Source organism: Candoia aspera, chromosome 2 (genome assembly GCF_035149785.1).
Source record: "Candoia aspera isolate rCanAsp1 chromosome 2, rCanAsp1.hap2, whole genome shotgun sequence".
NCBI lineage: Eukaryota > Metazoa > Chordata > Lepidosauria > Squamata > Boidae > Candoia > Candoia aspera.
The window spans coordinates 117,155,159-117,176,271 of NC_086154.1; the positions used below are offsets into that span (position 1 = coordinate 117,155,159).

The 21,113-nt window shown below is 40.9% G+C and overlaps 2 protein-coding genes across 2 annotated transcripts in view; one reads left to right on the plus strand and one right to left on the minus strand.

Moving 5' to 3' along the window:
- Positions 1-21,113, minus strand: part of ACTG1 (actin gamma 1) — a 234,712-nt gene that overhangs the window by 30,674 nt on the left and 182,925 nt on the right. The window lies entirely within an intron of this gene.
- The window catches only part of FSCN2 (fascin actin-bundling protein 2, retinal), a 30,557-nt gene continuing 20,581 nt past the window's right edge, over positions 11,138-21,113 (plus strand). The window contains exon 1 of the mRNA XM_063293401.1: positions 11,138-12,107. Within this exon, the coding sequence (XP_063149471.1) occupies positions 11,288-12,107 (820 nt within the window). The 5' untranslated portion in view covers positions 11,138-11,287. The remainder of the gene's footprint in view (positions 12,108-21,113) is intronic.

The following is a 21,113-nucleotide window of genomic DNA, read 5'->3' on the forward strand; positions in this document are numbered from 1 at the left end:
TTGCCACTCTCACACATATTATGGAATATATAGATCCTTAGTGCTTTCCAGATGCCTTTGGCTGCACTTCCCAAATGTGCCAGCCAGCACACCCAGTTGTCAAAGCCCAAGTAATTCAAATCGTCTGTGCTGCAACCCCAGTGTTCCAGAATGATTCAACACTGGAAGTATAAAGAATTAGGCTACCCTTAAATCTTGCCTCTTTGTCCTACATGACTTCATGTGCTTACCCCAAACTTTAAGCTGGTACCTGATCAGGTAACTGCCTTACAGGGCTGCACAAATCCTGTGGAAGAAGGGCATGGGAGCGTCATTTACGAGGCTGCCACGGCTGCTGTGGGAGCTGCTTCCGGCTGTCTCTACATGTGCATACATGCAGAGCCACACCACTCCACTTTCATCCTAGCTCCTACACATTGTGAATCACCATTTTGAAGCATTGTACATCCCATTGCCTCGTCTCAGAAAATTGTCCCTACAGCCATTGTAATCCTGCGTGGTGATGCACCACCACCTTCTGATTACCTGTGCTGCCCTTCCCTTGCTAAGCCACCAGGTGGGCCCCTGGGCTGACACAGTCCCAGGTGCAACAGTCCTTTCTGATGGAACCCATCTCCAGTATAGTCCACGTGACACAGTCTGGTCCAACCTTCCCACATTCCTGAGAGAGGAGAGAAAATACAGGTTTTGTGTTCCATGTCTGCAAAAGAAACTTGATCCCAGGCTAGGTCTGTGGAGACCAAAGGGTCTGTAACAGGACAGAAACAACATCCACAGTGCTTAATCTGATGCCATGCAAGTATATTCTTGCAAAAGGTGTTCCTGACTTTTGCTTGAATAACCCAGACTGGGAACAGTCAAACAACTCCATAAATAAGCACTGCTGTCCTGTATCTGTTTCCTCAGAAGTAAGCCCCATCTTACTCCCAGGACAGCATGGATCAGCTTGCAGATTACAGTGACCATAAGTGAAATTGTATCGATTCAGTTCTCCAAAGTGCATAAAATGTGCTGCATAAATGCTGCACACAATTTTTGAGGTGGGCAGAGCAGCTCTTCCAGAGAAATGCTGCAAAGACAGGTTTGAGCATTTGCTCTTGAGCTGTGGGGTGGGTGATTTCCCTTTGTTTTGTCCTGCTCCCCAAAGCCTGGAATTTCCCTTCTCTCACCAGATGGCAAAGAACTGTTGCACCTCGAGGCCCTCACCCTCACCTCCAAACTGCTCCAAAGTGTGGTGCTGCTGCTTCCCCCACTCAGTGTCCAGTTGAGGTTTTAAACAGTTTTTGTTCCACACAGTGAGGGAAGAACAAAAAAAGGGAGAAGGGTGCCAGCAAGCTGCCATTTTAGCTCTTCCTCCATTGGCCAGCTGGAGGGAGCGCTGGCCAGTTCAAGTGGTGGTGGGGGAAGATGAGGATAACCGCTCATGGTGCACAAAACACAAAGGGCGAAGCTATGTAGACGTAGCTTAATGCTCTGTATCATGACTAATTCTACTATCAGATTGTAGTGTAAATAGTTTTTGTGGTCTGAGAAAGCAGAAGGGGTAATGACCTGCTTCCTGCTAGGATTAGTTCACTCTTTCTTGTGGCCAGTGGGCCCTTTTTAATGTGCAGCCATGCGGAACCACCGCCAAGGTAGGAACATTCCTCAGTGGCAGAGAACCATGAATGTCATCCCTCTACTTCCCCTGCTCTTTTGAGTCTTTGGGCCAGATTTCCATTGCAAGATGGCAATCCAAATGGGACACCAAACCCAGTTTGTCCTTGCTGCATGCTTGGAAAAACCAACCATGGGGTGCATATCGATTACAGAGTTCAGTTGGTTTTCTTAAGCGTTACAAGAGTCTGTTACACTAAACTGTAGCTGTGCTGCTCGGGTAACCTATACCTGCCTTCAGAGAAAATCAGCCAGTTCCAGGCAACTGTAAATGGAGCCGGTGGAGAAAAAGAATGCTCTCAAGCATGAAAAAATCATTAGGCAACCAATCCGCTGGACCTGTTTTCAGCAACAATATCTGCCACTTGGTATCAGCTGAAACTTGAACTATTCCTTCAAGGAGAAATCAGAACCCACACCAACCTCCCACAACCTAATCTTGTGGGACTGTTGTTCCCCTGCTAGCTGGGGATGATAGGCCTTGTACTCCTAATACATCTGACAAATGCTGAGTTGGTCTTGTTTGCATAACTACATAGGAATCTACACCAGGCACATTATATTACTGCCTACCTTATCATACCAAAAGTCTATTAATTCACAATCCGCCATACTCTTGAGGGGGGAAGAGTTCTTTCAGCTGTTTCTTTCTCCAATATGCAAATCACCCAAATTGCGCACCAGCACTTTCACCTAGATCAGCCTCAGTGTATGTTTTTAACAGGTTTTACATAGGACAGACAGGATATATTCTGTATTTTATAGAGAACATATGTTTCTAATTGAAAAAGCACTTAATTCAAAGTAGAAATGTGCAAAATTTTGTAGATCTAGGGAATGGGAGATTCTGGAGAACATTACGTTTTCCTCCAGGCCATCCCATTTGGGGGGTGGTTTGGTGGTTTCCAGAAGTTAATTTTCTGAACTAGAAGCAATTTGAAGTGTTTCAAGAAATGTGCAGCCTCCAGATACACTGGGTTTCCCCATAAACACTAAATTCAAAACACATTGGACTGCTTCTAGTCCAGACAATTTGCTTCTGGAAGCTATCAACCTGACATGTTCAGAGAGGAAGTCTGACATTTTCTGAGAGAAACAGAATGCTCTGGAGAGTTCTCTAGAATGTACTATTTATTCCCAGATTGGTGAATTTTGCACATTCATCTCCATTAATTAAAAAAGAAACCACTTCTATTTAAGGTGATGGTATTAATATCATTCTATTTTCTATGTGTGCTTTTAAAGACAGCAAATAGGAAATTAAGAATTGACTAACCTCACAACACAAATGGAGAATGCAGTGCTTTTTTAGTTGATATGTTACTGTGGATTTAAAAGTGATAATTCCACAGGCCACCCTTCGCACTAATATTTCATGTCCAGCCTGAGATGGAGCAGAGACAAAAAAGGATGCAACTACCTCAGTTACCCTGTATACACTTGATGAAAGTATTTATTATTTAAATTTATTACATCTAATGCATGTGTAGAAGGCAAAATCCACCTACAGTAGCAACTCTACAGATGGAATAAGAGAAGTCATTAGCAATTTGTCAGCATTGATGTTAACAGTTGGCTCCTGTCACTGAAGCCACAGCAGCAGGATTGTAAATGCTACTTCACAATTAAAGAATAGAAGGAACAAGAAAAAAAAGAAAGAGGGAGAGAGGCTGGTATTTGGAGTTTGTTTATTGGCCTCATTTTTATGCAGCTAAGAATCTCATCATAAGATAAAAGCATCCATAAGAAAAAAAGAACCTCAAAATATTTTTAAAAGATTTCAGAATCAAAAGGTAGAAGTGGAAAGTTGGGTGATCCCAACTTCCAGTTGGAGCATCTCCTCCTCCCGTGCTGTGGAATTCATCCTGATGAAACAGGTGGATCATAACAGCATTCCTAAAGCCCAGGAGGGTCAGAGCTGGCCAAATCTCCAAGGAAAAGGAGTTCCAAAGTGTGGGGGCAGCTATTGAAAAGCCTACTTCTGAGGCTCCATGAGATGCCAGTCATGTAGGGACGGACCTGGAAGATTGTTGACCCTGTTTGATCTGGTCAGACAGGCAGAAGAATACAGGAAAAGACGGTCCCTCAGATAACAAAGCTGGAGCCATGTAAGGCCTTAAAGGTGGCAACTAGCACCTTGATTTGTACCCAAAGCTGGTGCAGCTTCCTCAGCAGTGGGGTCATTCAGGTATATCAATATATATACCCAACTCTGCCCTGGCAGCTGTGTTCTATACCAGCTCTAGCTTCTAAATGTTCCTCAAGGGCAGCCCAATATAAAGCACGTTGCAGTATAATCCAAACAGAAGATGACTGGGGTGCAACTGTGAAGAGGACTTCCTGGACCATGAATGACTGGAATCGGCATACCAAATGTATCTGTGCCTGCCAAGCCCCAGCTCCAACCTGCTCACTGAGCAGGAGCTGTGAGTCTTAAGAGGACCCCCAAATTGGGAACCACCATGTTCCAGCTACCATGCTTTCACACCAGAGGTAATGAGCACAATGAGGGCAAAGGACAAGAGAAAATTATTGCTCTAATAGAAATGGAAATTCCATGCCATTGTAAGGTTCCAGTTTTTCAGTTATTCCCAGGGTTGATATACCATAAGAAATACATAGAATCTCATAGAAATACAATTTCATAATACTGTGAATCATGCCAGTACACATCAATTAAGCATCACTTATACCTCTAGAAAATTCTTGAAATAAAATATAAATGAATAGATTGTAGACATGTTGAATTGTTGACTGTACAAATAATAATAATAGAAATTGCCTAGAATAATGAGAATTAGATCAATATACAGTATATCAGGTAGAACTTCAAAAGGTGTATTTCTAAGAGTTGAATTTCTGGCTACAAAATTACTGTTCTGGGTAGAATTTTGCCTTGCAAACATAATTTCCTTAGAAGCATCTCTGTGAAGTGATTAGGTAGTTACACCCCTTCTGTTCTCCCTGGATATATCCCTCCCCAATCCAAGCTGGACCTGAAATATCAGCGCAGGCTGTGACCGGAAGGTGTGTCATTTCTAAATCCCTAAGAGCATATGAGTAAAATAGTTACAGCTTACGTTGTACAATTGTTCGTGATAATTTCCAATTTGCTGGCTTTTGAAGCATAAAAGAACATTGCAGTGTGCTTAATATTATAATCTTAAACTGGAAGGGTTTTTTTTAAATTATGGAAATTATAATTTCTAGGTAACATAAGATTATCATTGTTAGCCACAGACCCAGCAAATATAGAACGGACCAGTGTTTCTCAACCTGGCTGGCTGGGGAATTCTGGGAGTTGAAGTTCATCTTAAAGTTGCCACGGTTGAGAAACACTGGTATAGACCATAATAGAAGGGTGCAGAGATCCAGATTCAAAGGGCAGGATTTAATTTGGAGCTCACACAGTCATATGCGTAGCATCTATCAGAAACACCTTAAACCAGACCTGTCTCTTCTGCGGATGGTGCATCAGCTGGAAAGGGCAGCTGTGCAAACCCAGGAAAAGTTGCTAGTGCTTTAATACATTCCCAGTGACAGGGGCTATATGCATGCCCCCATGTGCTCCAAACCCCATTGTGCCCTTGAGTGCAGGTGTCTGCACAGCCTTAAAGCATAATAATATGGATTTAATTTCTCACTCTGCAGAAGGGTATAAACTCCTATAATTCTCTGGTAGTATAACATAGATCCCATTATCTACCCGCCCACCTACATACAATCCATATTTTATAACGAAACCTGGAAGTAGCTTGAAGAATGGGCAAATGAAAGAATGGGAAGGCTGTTCTTCAAGCAGCTAGGAAGAGTAATACAGTCAGTCCTCATTATTTGCAGATTCCATATTTGCGAATTCGCCTACTCACTAAAATTTATTTGTAACCCCAAAATCAGTACTTGCAGCGCTTTCATGGACATTTGTGGACAGCACAGATCAGTGAAAAATTTGAATCACCCAACGTGCACGTTCCCAGCTAAGGTTGGACAAGGCGATGCTGTGCCTTCTTGATTCAGTTCTCATACTATGTTAGCCCTGCAAAGTAGTCCAGACAAGACGCACAACCAGGAGTACTAGCTCTATCTTTATTGTAAGGTTACATTAACAGAATCTTGCAAGGCTGAAAGTATCTCTCCCCTCCTCTCCTTTTACTCTCTGGAAAACTAGGGAGGGTCCCTTCTGAAATGTTTCCCAAGCCATTCCCCCCTTCTGTGGGCTGAGAGATCTTTTACACGCCAGTTTTCCAGTCTGCAGCTCTCCCTCCTGTCTCCTAGGGTCAGTCACACATACCATTACATACTGTAAACAAGTGTCCTTTTTACAGTCTATTTAGTGTCATGTTTTTCTCATTTTTGTGCTGAAATTATATTAAATAAGATTTCTGTTTAAGCACACATAAAACAAGGTTTTGTGTATGCCTTCAAGTCAGTGTTGACCCCTGGCCACTGCCTGGACAATTCCCTGGAGTTTTCTTGGCAAGGTTTTTCAGAAGTGGTTTGCCTTTGCCTCCTTTCTAGGGCTGAGAGAGAGGGACTGGCCCAAGGTCACCCCGCTGGCTTGGTGCCTAAGGCGGGACTAGAGCTCACAGTCTCCTGGTTTCTAGCCAGTTGCCTTAACCACTGCACCAAACTGGTTCTCTTACTGTATTGATTGGTTGACAGGCTTGTAAGAACCTGACCCTGTATTTCCCATAGGTTAAGTATTTCCTGATTTAGTGTTTGCAGCAACTTTATAGAACATAATTACTGTGAACAATGAGCATTGACTGTAATTGTGGGCACAGTTGGGTGAAGTGGATGGAGATGATTGTTGGGATATGCCTATTGGAGACCAACTCCAAACAAATCCTGGGAACTTCATCTGTCAGATAGCTGGAATATTCCTCATAGTCATCCTGCAGATAAGTCTGGGGCTTGTCCCTCCCCAGCAATTCACCCAATAGAATGCATTTTCCCCCAAATGATCACCTGTGAATTGGCAGAGAAGATGGATGGATGGGTGGGTGGATGCTTTTGAAGTTTAGATGCTGTTTGGGAGAGGCTGTTTGCTTGGTCAAGTAAGTGAATCCTTTTTGTAATGCCTAACCTGGATTTCCTTATTCAATTATCTCCTGGCTAATCTTATCTCCATCCAATTTCTCCCCCTTTCTCTTTCCTTGGCTCCCAAAGGCAGCTATTTCTTCCCCTCAACTTCATCAGAAATCCTGAATTTTCCCCTTTTGTTCTGCTGGAAGGAGGAAGGAGTTTGCACTTGTATGTTTCTCTGTGTGAGACAGAAGAGTTGATGTATGCAAATTTAATTTTGTAAATGGGTACTTCATTTTACAGTCAATTAATTTTAATCAGTAATTCAATAAGTATATTTCTTTTTCCCATCCTGGTCCTCTTCTTTCTTGGAGTATGGCTTCTGACAGCTGTGTGTGTGTGTATATGTGTGTATATATGTACAGTATATATATATATATATATATATATATATATATATATATATATATATAGGCATACATATAACCATACATACACTATAATACAAGTGCGTCACAAGCACACGTTTATTAGGTGAGGGCAGAGAATCTTCAAGATTGGTTTCAGCTGAAGTTGGCAACCCAAGTTGGTAAGATGGGGAAGCTTAATACTGCACAGGTTTTGCCTGTGTGCCCTCCCTTTTGGAGAATTCAGACTCACCTTCTTTTTAGACAAATATAATATTTACAAGCCCCATATACTGTACAGGATAAGCAGATTATGTGATTATTATCTGCAGCTCTGCTTGAAGCACATATGTTCATTGCTTTTGGCTGCTTTTCCATGAGTACAGAATTAAGATCTGGGAAATGAATGAAGTGTGACTTGAGAGGATTGCAGGTCACAAGAGGAGAGTCCATTCCAAAGGCAAAAATGAGGGAAAAGATGAGCCATGGGTAGCAGCCATGGAATTGTTTCAGAACCTAGAATTAGAAATGAAAACAGGGAAACAAAACTAGATTGGCAGAAGAGTCCATTCAAAGATTCATGATGTAAGCACAGAGGGAGAGAGATACAAAAAGAAAATTGGGTAAATGAAACTGACAAGCTGTCTTCCCCCCACAATTCACATCAGTTTTAGCTAATCTTACCCTCCCTCCATTTTTTTTAGACTGGTTCTTAGATCTATTACAAAATGTAAACTGGACACCATATACAGTTTAGACATTGGACTCAAGCATAAACTTTGGGGGAAGTAGGAAAAAACCCCACCAAGAAGAAACTTCCCAAACTTGGTAGGGAAGTCCAACTCACATGGAGGCACCAGATTGGAAATGTTTTCTGAAGAGCAAGGTAAGGTTATTCAATCTTGATTTAAATCAGAGATGAGCCACCCATGTTCAACTTCTCTGATTATATTTCGTGCTACCAGATCTGGACTGCAGAACTCCAGTTGACCACAAAATAGCAGCAAAGAGATATAGTTAACTCTAGCACCTTGCTGTCATCTAGCCCTTTGCTAGCTATGAGGCCCTTGATACCAACCCACATGTAGTTCTTTGTCTGCAGAAAATTATCTATCCTCTGGTCTAAATGAATGCACTGCCAGCAGCACTCAGAGGGGAACCATCTTCCAGCTGAGCTAAAGGAGATTATATACCCCAGGAGGACAAAAATACTTTTATTTATTAATATTCTATTCTGAGAAGATGCTTTTTCCTGTCTTAAAGGAGTTCCAGATCCCTGTGACTTCCCAACCATTTGCCAAGAAGAAAAACAGCACAGTAGAAGGTGTGGCCTTGTTTTTTGACCCACCATTTTGAAAAGGCAATCTAACAGAATACGTGGCTGCCTTTACACATTTGTTGTATGGGAGAAAAAGATTAAAGAACGGAAACAGACAGCTCTAGAGGAAATATCTGTGGTTTCCTTCAAGCAGAGGCAGAGGAACTGGCATTCCTCAGAACAAAGGCTTCCTACCTACAGCTGCAAGAATGATTCTGCAAACACTTGTTTCACACGTGCAGGAGGTGCTTCCTGTTAGTTTCAGAATGAAAAGGGTCAATAAATCTAGCTACAGCTGCTTATTTCTCAGATAGCCAAAGATACATTTTTAAGCGCATCAGAACAAAAACTAGCTTTTTCATTCTGTAATCAGGAAATGAAATGAAAATTCAGATTGTAAGAGTTCACAGCTAGATTAGTAGGAGAAAAATAAGGCAAACTTGTTTGGGGACACTTAGATTGGTTGGAAAATGTTGGCTTTATGGGACTAAATAACTTCTTTATACATAGATATCCCAGAGATCTGGAACTGATCCATGGAAGAAATTCATGTACCCACAACAGCCAGGAGGTGTCAGGAGATGGGGCGTAATGAAGTAATGTCTGGAACACATCTTCTTTCCATTTACTCATGTCCTCCTGTAGAGGTAAGAGCACTCTGTGGTGGATGAAGTGGGGAGCAATTCATGGAGTGATTCACCTGATACTTCTTTGCCCCCATCTGGGAAGATACAAGTTAGGTGAATTGGCAGGATCCAGTAGTCACTTTGTACCTTCCCTGGTTAGGAATGACATGTCCTCGAGCAACACAGAGATGCTGTTTCCTAACTAGGGAAGATGTGTGATAACCCTCAGTGATACTACTGTGTTCTTCTTTTGCCCTTGAGGAAGAATGAAACATAGGTGAAGAGAGTCAGCTCAGCTAGTGCTCACTCAGAAGGATAAGCTTCTGCTAGTTTTATGAGGACCTAGTTGTGCTGGAGGGGAAAGAATAAAGACACTAGATCTGGCCTTCAAAGCTTCAGAGGACCTCTTTGCTGCCATCTTGGGGGTCCTCTGGATTTTTTCCAGCCCAGATTTCATTTTAGATGAAAATGGCCATGTAGCTTCTTTTCAGAAAGGCAAGCAGCACAGCATAGAGTGCAGCCCTTTTTTCTCTAAGGCCAAATTCCATACATGGCAGGAATGAGGAATCTATGGGCCTTTTGATGATGCTGAACAACATCTGAGAGCCACAGCCATCTGATTACATTGAGAGTAACAATTCAGCAACGTATGGAGGACTGCAGGTCTTTACCTCTGATAGATGGGGTTCCTTGCTGCACAGTGAGGTTTCCTTTCTCATTTCTCAAAGGGCAATATTTCTTCTTTTACATCTCCATGTTTCAGATAGATAACATTTATTCAGCATATTTACTTTAAAAGGTTCTTACAGTTTTAGGAAAAAGTCTTCTGTGAAAGTGATGGCCTAGTGATTGACACACAAATCAGCTGGCTGTTTGGACTGCAAACTCGAAGAAGCTATGTCTAGTGGGAGAGAAGGTCATACCTCTGACCAAAATGCAGCAAGTATGCGGACTTCTGTAGTAAGCTCCTATGTAAAGTCCTGTAGTTGAACTGCCATACGTAAATGGTTGCCATTACCACCCTTGCTAATGACATGGAGAGTCAGAGTGATTCATCTGGTTGTCCTCCACATTGCAAAGGATGATTGATTGATTGACTATATGCCATCAACTTTGTGTTGATTCTTAGCAACTGCATAAATACAGTACTTCGTGTAGCCTCCATTTTTCTACTGAGTGATTTCTGTTTTAGCAGATTCCAAGTTTTAATGTTTAATTAAACGGCATTTCTTTGAGATTTACTTATTCAAGACTTGGATTTGCCATCCTAGCTGGCTCCATTTGCTTTATAGAGTGTGCTGGTTCAATTTCTGGCTAGGCCATTTCCTTAAACTGAAGGGATCCTGCAACTATCCTTTTAAAAGAGCTAGGGATTTGAGGCTACATGACAGATGGAGGCAAAGGATCTGAAGGGGGATAAAAGAGTTACACTAATAGAAAGGCCCAGTTAAGGAGATTAGAAGCTGGACCAACGAGGCATTCAGCTCGAAGGTGACCTACCACGTGGACTCAGAGAACCATGTAACTTTACACAGGAGCAAAGAGGAATACACCGTCCTCCGAGGAAATCAACCAGGAAGGCAGCAGGTTTGGTTGCAAGGAACCATAGCCCTGAGATGGGAAGGAGTTAGGGATCTATGAAAGATTTAGAGATACTGAGACCACAAAGGAAAAGAGACATAGCTATAGTGCAGAACACCACTAACATAGACTACAAGATACCACTGAAGAATACAGCTGATCAAAAGGCATTGTGTCACCTGTCAACCCCCTTTCGTTGTGGCTTTTATGTAGCAGCTCCACTATTGGTTACAGGAAGCTGGCAGCTCATTGAAAGCTTTGTAATCCTAGCTGTGCTAATTAAGCAAGGCTGCTGCAGTGTGAAGTGCGTACTTTCTCTGAACATTCTCCCCCCATCCCTGGTGTGCCATGCGGAGGAGGAGGAGCCAATGTGAGCAGTGTAGGAGAGAGCAATGCTGCCAGAAAGAGGGGTGGAGGGTGGGGAAAAGTAACAAACAAGATTGGTTTTATGGGCTGCAGATTAGGTGAAGGAAGAGGTGGTGCAGAGAGACCTGGAACTAGGGCATTTACACGTCACTGTGGCTTTGACTGAGATGTAAATGTTCATTTTTGCTAATCCAGATTCCTCAACTGTGAAGCTGGGCATATATTCACACGTGGTTTTTTATAATAAGGACTGGGAAAAACTTGACTTTCACCCCAGTCCTTAGGACTGTTTGCTGTCCAGACTGAAGATGCCAACAAATGGGATCCACCGGGCCTTGAAGATCCAGTTTGGCTTAATCAACTCTGATAATCGATATTTAACAGCAGAGCACTTTGGCTATAAAATCAATGCCTCGGCACCTAGTCTGAAAAGGAAGCAAATATGGAGCCTGGAACAAGATGGAGACAGCTCGGTGGTCTTCTTGAAGAGCCACCTGGGTAGGTACTTGTCTGCCGACAAGGATGGCAAGGTCTCCTGTGAAGCTGAAAAGCCAGAAAGTGGTGGGTGTTTTATCATTGTCACTCAGTCAGATGGACGCTGGGCACTCCAGTCAGAACCATACAAGCGCTTCTTTGGTGGTTCTGAAGACAGGTTGTCCTGTTTTGCCCAAGCCATTACTGAAACTGAGCTCTGGGTTGTACACTTGGCCATCCACCCACAAGCTAATCTTTTGAGTGTTAGCAGGCGAAGATATGCACACCTCAGTGCCCAAGAAGATGAGATCTCTATTGACAGTAACATCCCCTGGGGTGTGGATTCGCTTATCACACTTACCTTCCAGAATAAGAAGTATTGCCTGCGAACCTGTGACAATCGCTACCTGCGCAACAATGGTATCTTGGTCAAGGAACCTGACCATCGTACAGGTTATACCCTGGAGTTCAAGGCAGGCAAGTTGGCCTTCAAGGATTGTGATGGGAAATACCTAGCACCTACAGGACCTACTGGCACTCTAAAATCTGGCAGGAGCTCCAAGCCAGGAAAAGACGAACTCTTTGAACTGGAAGAGAGCCATCCACAAGTAGTTTTCATGGCTTCCAATGGTAGATGCGTCTCCATCCGTCAAGGTAAATCCATTCCCTTCTGCTTTGTGGGGTTGCCCTTAGCCACACAATGCTTCTCTCCTACTTCAGTAACAAGCTTATGTGTGCCTAACTCTATATTGGTCTACCTTGTAAATAGGAAACGTGCTTGTGCTTAACCATGGCTGACTGCACAGTGGGAATAATGGCAGTACTGTCATAGTCTCTGAAGATTATTTGGCATTTGATTTTCTAGATCTTTTCTGTAGTCATCCTCCTGTCCTTCATTACACCTGAATGGAAAGGACAGAAGATTTAATTTCAACAAGTATATAATAATGTTTCTTAATTTTCATCCATACACTGACTGGTGCATGAATGTGATAAACTATAATATGGAATATTTGGAATGTTGTTTGAATCCAGTCACTGTAAATTATGGTTTACAATATAACATGATGTATGAACTCTGACACTTGTGGACTTAGTCAACAAATCATAGCTTTAATGTGATGTATGGATGGGGCTGGCATCTGAGCTGTGAAAGGTAGAGATTGCCTCAGTTGTACAAAGGGGATTTGCATCCAAGAGGTATTGGGGTGGGATTTGATAATGAAGGACATTTACCAAAGTGAGCAGCCACAGAGTGTCTTGGAGCTTTGTTGCAACTGTCAGCTAGATGGGTATTAAACTGAAAGTGTCTCCAGCCTATGCAATAATTTTAGGAACTCCGTAGTATCAGTTGGCATTTCTACTGCATCTACCAGTGGTTCTGTTGGTTCTTTGGCAAGAAAGAGATACACTGAGTCCCGCCACACTACCTTCTTTTGAATTAGCAAGCTGTTGCAATTGTGGGTTAACACAGCCCACATCAGCCTCACCTAAAGCAGCTTACACCTGCTTTTTGGAACTCTCAGGACTACTGGGAGCAGGAGGAAAAGAGCTTGTTTTCCAGTGACTGCAGAGCTATTGGAGGATTTGCCTGCCTTCAGTGAGTGGCCACCAGGTTGCAGGCTTCTGTATGTGAATGAAGGGGTCGCTGTCTAAAATAGGTGTGAGGTTTTCTCTGCCTGTAGTAGATCTCATTAACTGCTCTCAGTTTCTGTCTAGACATAAGAGACTGAAAAATCAAGTGTGAAAGAATAGAGAATAGAGGTGTTCCTCAAAATGCCTGAGAACCTGATTGAGAAATGGCAGAGTTTTCAGAGCCCTTGATAAAGGGCCTTGTCATGGGGGGCAGTTACATTGAGGCTTATCTCTCCCTCTTTGACACACAAGAGAGTGGCCCATAAGGAAAACAAGTAAGTCCCTGGATATCACCCATCTAGTGTGGCATTCTTTGGCACAAGCTTTGTCAAGTAAGTATGATTTGTACAACAGCTGTCCCACAGCTTCCATAAATTTCAGCAGCACACAGACCACGAATATGCTCATTACCTTTAATTTACTTCTGTGCCATTAGGCAATAGTACTTAGAGCATATCTTCCAACTCAGTCACTGCCGATTTCAATCGGTCCAGTCAGTTCAGTGAGACTTGAGACCAGCTTTCTCGGTCTCATCTAGCTGGTTTCAAATCACTCTTTTCAGGTTATCCGTGTTGGGTGCTGTCCATCAGTAAGACTCAGAGCTTGTCAGCCATATAAATCAAACTCCATTTTCCACTTTCGCTTTGCAAATTCTTCAGGGTGCATCCAAGCATGTTTAGTTCTTATCCACCTACCCTGAGGAAACATGACAATTATCTTCTTAAATATAAATTGCCCAGCATTATTGAAAATGCTTTCCCCTTCATCTCAGTGCTGAATTTTGAGGTATGAGAAAGCAAACCCCCTTGAGGTAACTTTTTCATATGGCTACAGACCTGACCTTTATGAAGTTGTGGTAATTTCATAGATCATCCAGACAACACTGTTGGTTTAGTCACCAACCCAGTTTATCTCTCCCTTGTATGGCTTCCACCCTGCTCCTTACCTTAACAAAATAATCTGTTTAAGAAAAAAATAATGCAAACAGAAGCAAAGTTTTTGCAGATGTAGATGTTCCCTAGTGCTTTCTTCTAAAAAATGTGAGGGAATCTGTTGTGAATTACTGCCTATCCTTCATCTCATGTCTTCCTCATTTCTTCCCCTGAACACCCAAGATGTTATGAACAACAAAGCACTTGCCTTGCATACTGTGTGCGTATCTCTTTGTTTTGTTTTTCCCCTTTCCTGGAATTCCAAAATTATAAAAATCCAAAATGCCACTGTGAAGCTAACTCTGTACCTTAGCTGCTTGTTTTCAGCAGAAGGGATATTTTTCTGTGGGTACCCAGTGATGGGCTATCTATCTGAACACAAGTGTCCTAATAAAATCTTATTCCCACATGCCCATAGGACAACACTGATCCTCCAAGGGAAACAAGTGTACAAAGCAACCACACAATTTCCAGCAGATCATGTGTGAAGCACTCTTGTCTGTGGACAACTTCTTTCCACATTAATATGTCTTAACTGACCATGTGGATGCTGTTATTAAAAGTTTCATTACAGATACCAGCTTATTTTATTGCTATTTCCTGGGGAAATCAATGCTTCAAAAGAAAAGTTTTCTGTCAAGGAGCATAGCAATTTAAGGTTTTGTATTTTTTGTATTTCTTTTACTTTTTTTGGAGTTTGGTCTTTCTTTTAAAAAAGAAACCCCACATAAATGTTCAAAGAACCTTCATACATGGAATTTTCCTTCTTGCTTTCTTCCTCACTTTTCTGATGGAGAAGAGCACCTCATGGTGAGTGGAGAATCCAAAATTGCCCCCCATTAGGATCAGTGGGTTGTAAGCTGAAAACAATCCTTGATTGCCCCCAGTAATTGAACAATGATTATCTCAGTCAGTATGCATAACAGCAGCATGAACAGTAGGATGCATAAGACTATATTCAGTTTCCAGTCTGATGCCAGCTTTTATGCTTATCCTACCCTTCTGCTATAACAGAGCTCCACCATGCAACATTGAGTTTTTCCTATCACAACATCGGGAAAAATATCTGTTGTTTCATGTACAGAAGAGATATAGAAATACAGCAAATTAAAACCCCAAAAGCTGGCAAACATATTCATAATCAAATTGATGTGAATAAATGTTTTCTTGCCGTCAGTCATCACCATCATCAAATATCTGACTGTGATTTTTCAAGCTATAAAGTCTCCTAGCAGGAAGAAATTAAGTAAGTGAAACTTTTTGTTACATGAAGATCAAAGGGTGAGAAATCTGCTTAATTTCTGATGTTAGGTTTCAGTTTTAATGGTAGAGGAGCAGGACAAAAAGTAGGATCCTATCTTATCTCCCAAGATATGGTAGAATGATAAACTCACACAGAAAGATATATAAGAAGTATAGGAGGCAGGAATCAGTCTTTGACTATTGTATAATTTAATCCTTTCTCTTTCTGTATTAAAGTATCATTGAAATGTGCAGGAAATCCAGCGGATGCTTTCCTTTAACTATTTGCTAGACCTTTTTTACTGTGCTGTAGTTTGTACCTTCCCTGTCACAACAGATAGGAAAAATGTTTTCTTAGTGTCCCTGTAGTTTATAAAAAACAAATGCTGTTTGAATAGGTGAATTTATTTAAACACGCTGATGTCGATTGTCTATTCCTTGGCATTGAGAACAAACCTAAAAAGAAAGAGTAGTTAGCAATTTAAAATGATAATAACTGCAGTAATATTACCAGCAAACCAAAGGAATAATGCATTGATTTAAATCTGCTTGGAGAGGGGCCCTTGTTCCTTTCCCCACAGAAAAGTGAAACATACACGAATCATTATTCTTGTTAATGTTGTTTCAAGAGTCCAGGCTTCCTGAGATGAGGTTAGCACATCTCTTTTCCTGATCTTTTGGCCAGTGTAAAACAAACTGAAATTCCATGCTTAAATCCCCAACTGTCCAACCAGAATACATAAAGTATATAAGATTGCCAATTTTGGAATCAGAGACCAATAACTACCCTTTCATGGTAGCAATGTAAGGCGATTCACAGGGAATAAAATGTTATTTTCTGCATGAAAAGAAATAACTTGCTGGTTTCTGCACACAAACTCCTCTGCGAGTACCGGTTTACATATTTTATTCTACTCAAATGGTTTACTGTTTTATTCTTACATTTCCTGAACATGATATATGAATGAGAAAATTAAGAAAAGGTCTAGGAGGATCAATATGTATATTAAATATTGAAAGGTAAGACATGAAATCCAAAAGCAAAAAAGGAAATATACATATTACAATTTCTTCCCAGTTCTAATCTGAGCTCTGGAAAAAAAAAACACTACTGCAGACTGTCCTCATATGTTTTATCTTGCTCTTTGTAGAACTATATAGTTCATGAGGCCTAAAATCTTACTCTGAAAAACAAGAGAGAAACAATAGAAATCAGTAGATATTCTGGGGGGAAAAACTACACTAAAAGTTTAGGTTTGTTTGTTTGTTTGTTTCTTTATCAAATTTTGCCACTGCCCATCTCTCCCCAGAGGAGGGACTTTGGGCGGTTTACAATAAAGGTAAAAGATTTTAAATACAATAAAACCATAAATAATACATAAAATATAAATACAAATACAAGATATAAATATAAAATAAAATCCAGATGGCAGTGAAAGTTCTAATTCAGTTCGTGTATATATGAGGGCCATTTTAGGGCACCAGCCATCCTGAGAGCCTTAGAGGTTTCTTGATTATAGAGCTCAGATCTGTAGCAAATGTTATACCTTGTTCCTCTCTTTGGTCCTAGTGAAGGCAAGAATACAGTAGGCCGCTTGGTTCCTGAAGGCTCATCCATACAGCCACTTTGCACTTACTTAACATGGGTGCCACGTCCCTGACTTTCAGTGTTGTCCTCTGTCTTCAGTGGTTGAGCCAATTAACTTCTGGTTGGGGTGTGATGCAGGAGGAATAGCTGTGAAGCAGAGTTTTTGGTGGAGTTGGGCAGGATGGTTCCCCCCATTGGCAGGAAACCTTGCCTTATCCAGCTTCCCAGCTTCCTGACTCTCCTTTTTGATGTCGAGGTGAAGGTGTTGTGGCATATCAGCTTTTAAAATTGATCCAAGATCTAGTTCTTTCTCACAGTAATCAATCATTCTCCCCTCCCCCAAATGTAGCAAAACAAACGAACAATGGGCAATCTAAGGATGAGGAAAGGGGCGGGTCACTGGCTGGACTTTGAGGGAGTGCTCCATTATTAGTCAGCTGGAAGCAGTGTTGATCAGCTCAGATCACAGGTTTTGTTTTGTGAATGGTGGTGGTAAGAGCAACCATAAGGCAATGTGAATCGATTTCTAAGTGTTTCAAGAGTAAAAATAGTAATTACATGGAAGTGCTTTTGGATAGAGAAGGGGCAAATTCTATTTATCTCTTGACCACTTACTATTACTATGATTGAAGTATAAATTATAGATTCCCTCAGCCAAATTCAATTACATACATAGATGTATATGTTTTGTTGCCATACTTTCTATTGCTGTCTTTTCTTCTTCTTTAGTAGCCACTGTAATATGTATGTATGTATATCAAAAACACAAGTTTGTGAAACAGTCAGCAGTTACCAGTTTTGCACCAAGTGCTTTAAATTAGAGCTTTAAAAGTAAAAGAAACTATCTTCCATCTTAACAACAGCCAGGGAGCCATTCTGAAATATATCTGCACCAAAATAAATAGCCATATGCAGACAAAGTGATCAGTCTTGAGTTTTCCTACATTGAAAAGGTATACCTCTCAAGAAATCCTTGCTCAGGGGAAGTTTTAACTGCACAAACTCCTGTGTAAAACTGCACCTCTCTTCCACATCCCTATATAATGATTTGTTAGTATCCTCCCCAAGTTTGGCGCTTCCAAAGGGTTTGACCACTGCTCCCATCAGACACACGCATTATGGAGAGTGATGTGAGGTTGTAGGAATTGTAATCCATAACATCGGGATGAATCAGCCAAATGGCTGCAGGCAAACAGTAAGTAGGATCAGGAAGTGCCACACTGCCCAAGGGCTAATGTTAATTTGTTTGTATGCCAATTTCCTTGGGGAGTTGATCTCAGATGTAACAGAAGACCACCATACCATTTGGATGCCCCTGTCCAAAAGCAGGTTCTGATAATAACTTTGCTCCTCTACGTTCGTTTGGAACCTGCAAAAGTGTGCTATGAAAAGGACACTGAGCCAAGGAGACTTCCCTTATCAGAGATCTTATTTCAAAGAATGGAACATAGTTTGGAGTTTGAGAGCATGAGCAATTGAGCTGGGAAATTCCCATTAAAAACCTCAGTTTATAAACCATAAATGAATTTACTGGATGGCTTCAGTAAAGGCACTGATTTCTCCACTGCCAACCTGTTGTAGAAATGAAGACTAGGACGCTCAGGTCTTCATTCAGGAAAAGAGTTTAATATGCGCATAGGTTCAGACAAGCTCATGCTTCAAATTCTGAACCCCGAAGGTTCGGGGTCCTACTTCTTTTATACCCCCCCATTGGGTGATTATACAGCATAGACTAAGTGTCAACTTAGAGATATATGATATAACTACAAAAGCAAGCCGTGTGAAACAAGCCTGGAGGAGCTGGTGAGCTTCCTCCCCGTTCCTTATCTTTTCTCACCTAGTTGCTACAGAATACACATACATTCTTGTTTCTTATCTGCCCGTTGGGCTCTTCCCCACATACCACACTTGCAACAGATAGCTTACTTGCAATAGACAATTGCCTGATGAAAGGGCTTTAGTTCTTTGTTGTTTCCTTGACCCTAATTCCAATTCCACCTCAAACCCATCTCTCTGAAATATGTTTCTTGTGACTAGTAGCAAAATTACTAGTCTTTTTTTTAATAGGCCATCATACAGATGGTTGAAATTTTGCTTTTAAAATGCTAAGAATCCATAGGGTTAGTAGCTTGTCAGTTTGCAGAAAAGCACTGTCTCTGCCTACTCTAAACGTGGAGGTTTGCTGATGCTGAGTATGGAGCGGGGGGGGGGGGGGATTGTCAACCAAGCAGTTCCAAGAGGTTTACATGATTGCATATCCTTTCCTTCTGTTTATGAACTTGTCTATAGCTGAGTCAGTTTCTGCAAATATAGCTGCAACTGATTTTGTTGCATGGGATCTAGACATCTTCGCTATTATACTTCCCTGGGAGTTGGGAGAAATATTGCATTTCCTGAGCATCTGAATATAGTTCAGTTTCAGAAAGCCACTTCCATTTTATTTCAAAATAGTTATTCAGGTTTAAATTCAATCCAAACCAACTATCACCAATTCAAAATTGGTGATAGTTGTATGTTATGTTGCAGAGAATTGTGTTAATGGAAGAACAAAGTTTAGAAGAAAAGTTGTGCGACATTCTGAATGAATGTGATCCATGGGGAAAAAATTGTGTGTTAGGAGATATGAATAGATGGGTGGAAATGAGAGGAGAGAATGCATAAAAAGTTGGGCTGTTCAGAAACCCAAGAATGAGTAAGAGTGATGATTGTGTGTCAGTAGCTGCTTTGTTTGGTATGTGAAGTTTAGTTATAAGTCTATTCACATGTACTCATGGCAAAGGAATGAATTAAAAAGCATGACTGATTTGATTCTTTATGATGAAAGATTGAGAGAAATAGCAAACGATACTGGGTTGATGAGAATGTGGAACAGTGGATCTTGATAAAAAATGAACATGAAAGAAAAGGAAGGAAGTGAAAGAAAGAGAGTGAAAATACAGGAAGAGAAAGTATGAGATAGATTAATCTCACAGCAGAATGACTGGAAAGCGGATGTAAGGAAAGAAGATGTTGCAGTCTCAGCTTTTCTGTTCCAAGCCCTCTTCCTTCCTGGTCATAGGATCCAGAGGACTGCTATTACTAAGAGATTGGAATGAATTCCAGAAGCCATGCTCTGCATGCTTTCTGTACTTTGCTTGGTTTAGAGAACATGTATGATAATATGAATAAGTAGGAAGCATGGGATGTTTTGCACAAATATGGAGTTGAAGATTAATTGCTGAATGCAATAAGAGCAGTACATGATGGAAGTAAAGCATGCATGCAAATTAATGAAAGGTTTAGTCAATGCACCAGCATTTGAGTAAGGAGTAAAACAAGGATATGTAATGTTCCCTTGATAATTTAATGTATTTATGGGTGCTTGTAATAACCAGAGGTATGTTGTTTGCAGTCTGTATATGTGTGTGCAGATTATGCTATACTGTTGACTGAATGATTTGCTATAAATGTTAAATTGTATGATGCAACAGAGAGTATGGAACTGAAAAGTTATGTATTGAAGACCAAATTAGTTGTCTCTGATATGAAAATGGAACAATAGCAAGTTATACATAAAAGCTGAAAAACCAGAACAAATGGATGAATTTATGTACTTTGATAGAATGTTTAATAAAGATGGGGAAATGGATGGAAAATTTTTAAGACATGCAGTTGTTGGTAGAAAGGTAAATGGTCTGAGGAATTAATTTTAGCTGAATGAAGGAAAAATGGCTGTGTATAAGAACATACTTCTGCCTACCTTGTTATACATTGGTATGTGAGGAGAAACAAAAAGTAAGTTAAATGCAAAGAAAAAGGAGAATTTATTAAGTGCATTATAGAACCAGAAGAGATAGGTTCAGCACTCTATGGGCGATGAATGAATGTGGATTTAATACAAAATAAAGTAACTAGTATGAAATAAATACATGAAGATGATTTGATCATTAGTGAGAATGAATGAAGCAGAAGACCAAGACAGACCAAAAAAGTCATGACTGGATGGAGCCAATGAGATTTTCAAAAAGAGAGGTGAGAAGTTTAAAAGGCAATGTATGAATCTGTGCTGTTGTAGTGCAAGCAAGGATGGTTTGCAGGATAGAAAAGTATGGAATGGAGAGATACGGTGTTAATTTAAAGTAGATGTATCTATTTCCCTTTCTTTCTCTTATCTCATGCCTTTAGTTTCTTTTGCTTACTATGTTTTACTCTTTTTCTGCATGTTGATAACATTGCTTACCAGAGAGAAAGAGAGAGAGAGAGAGAGAGAGAGAGAGAGGATCT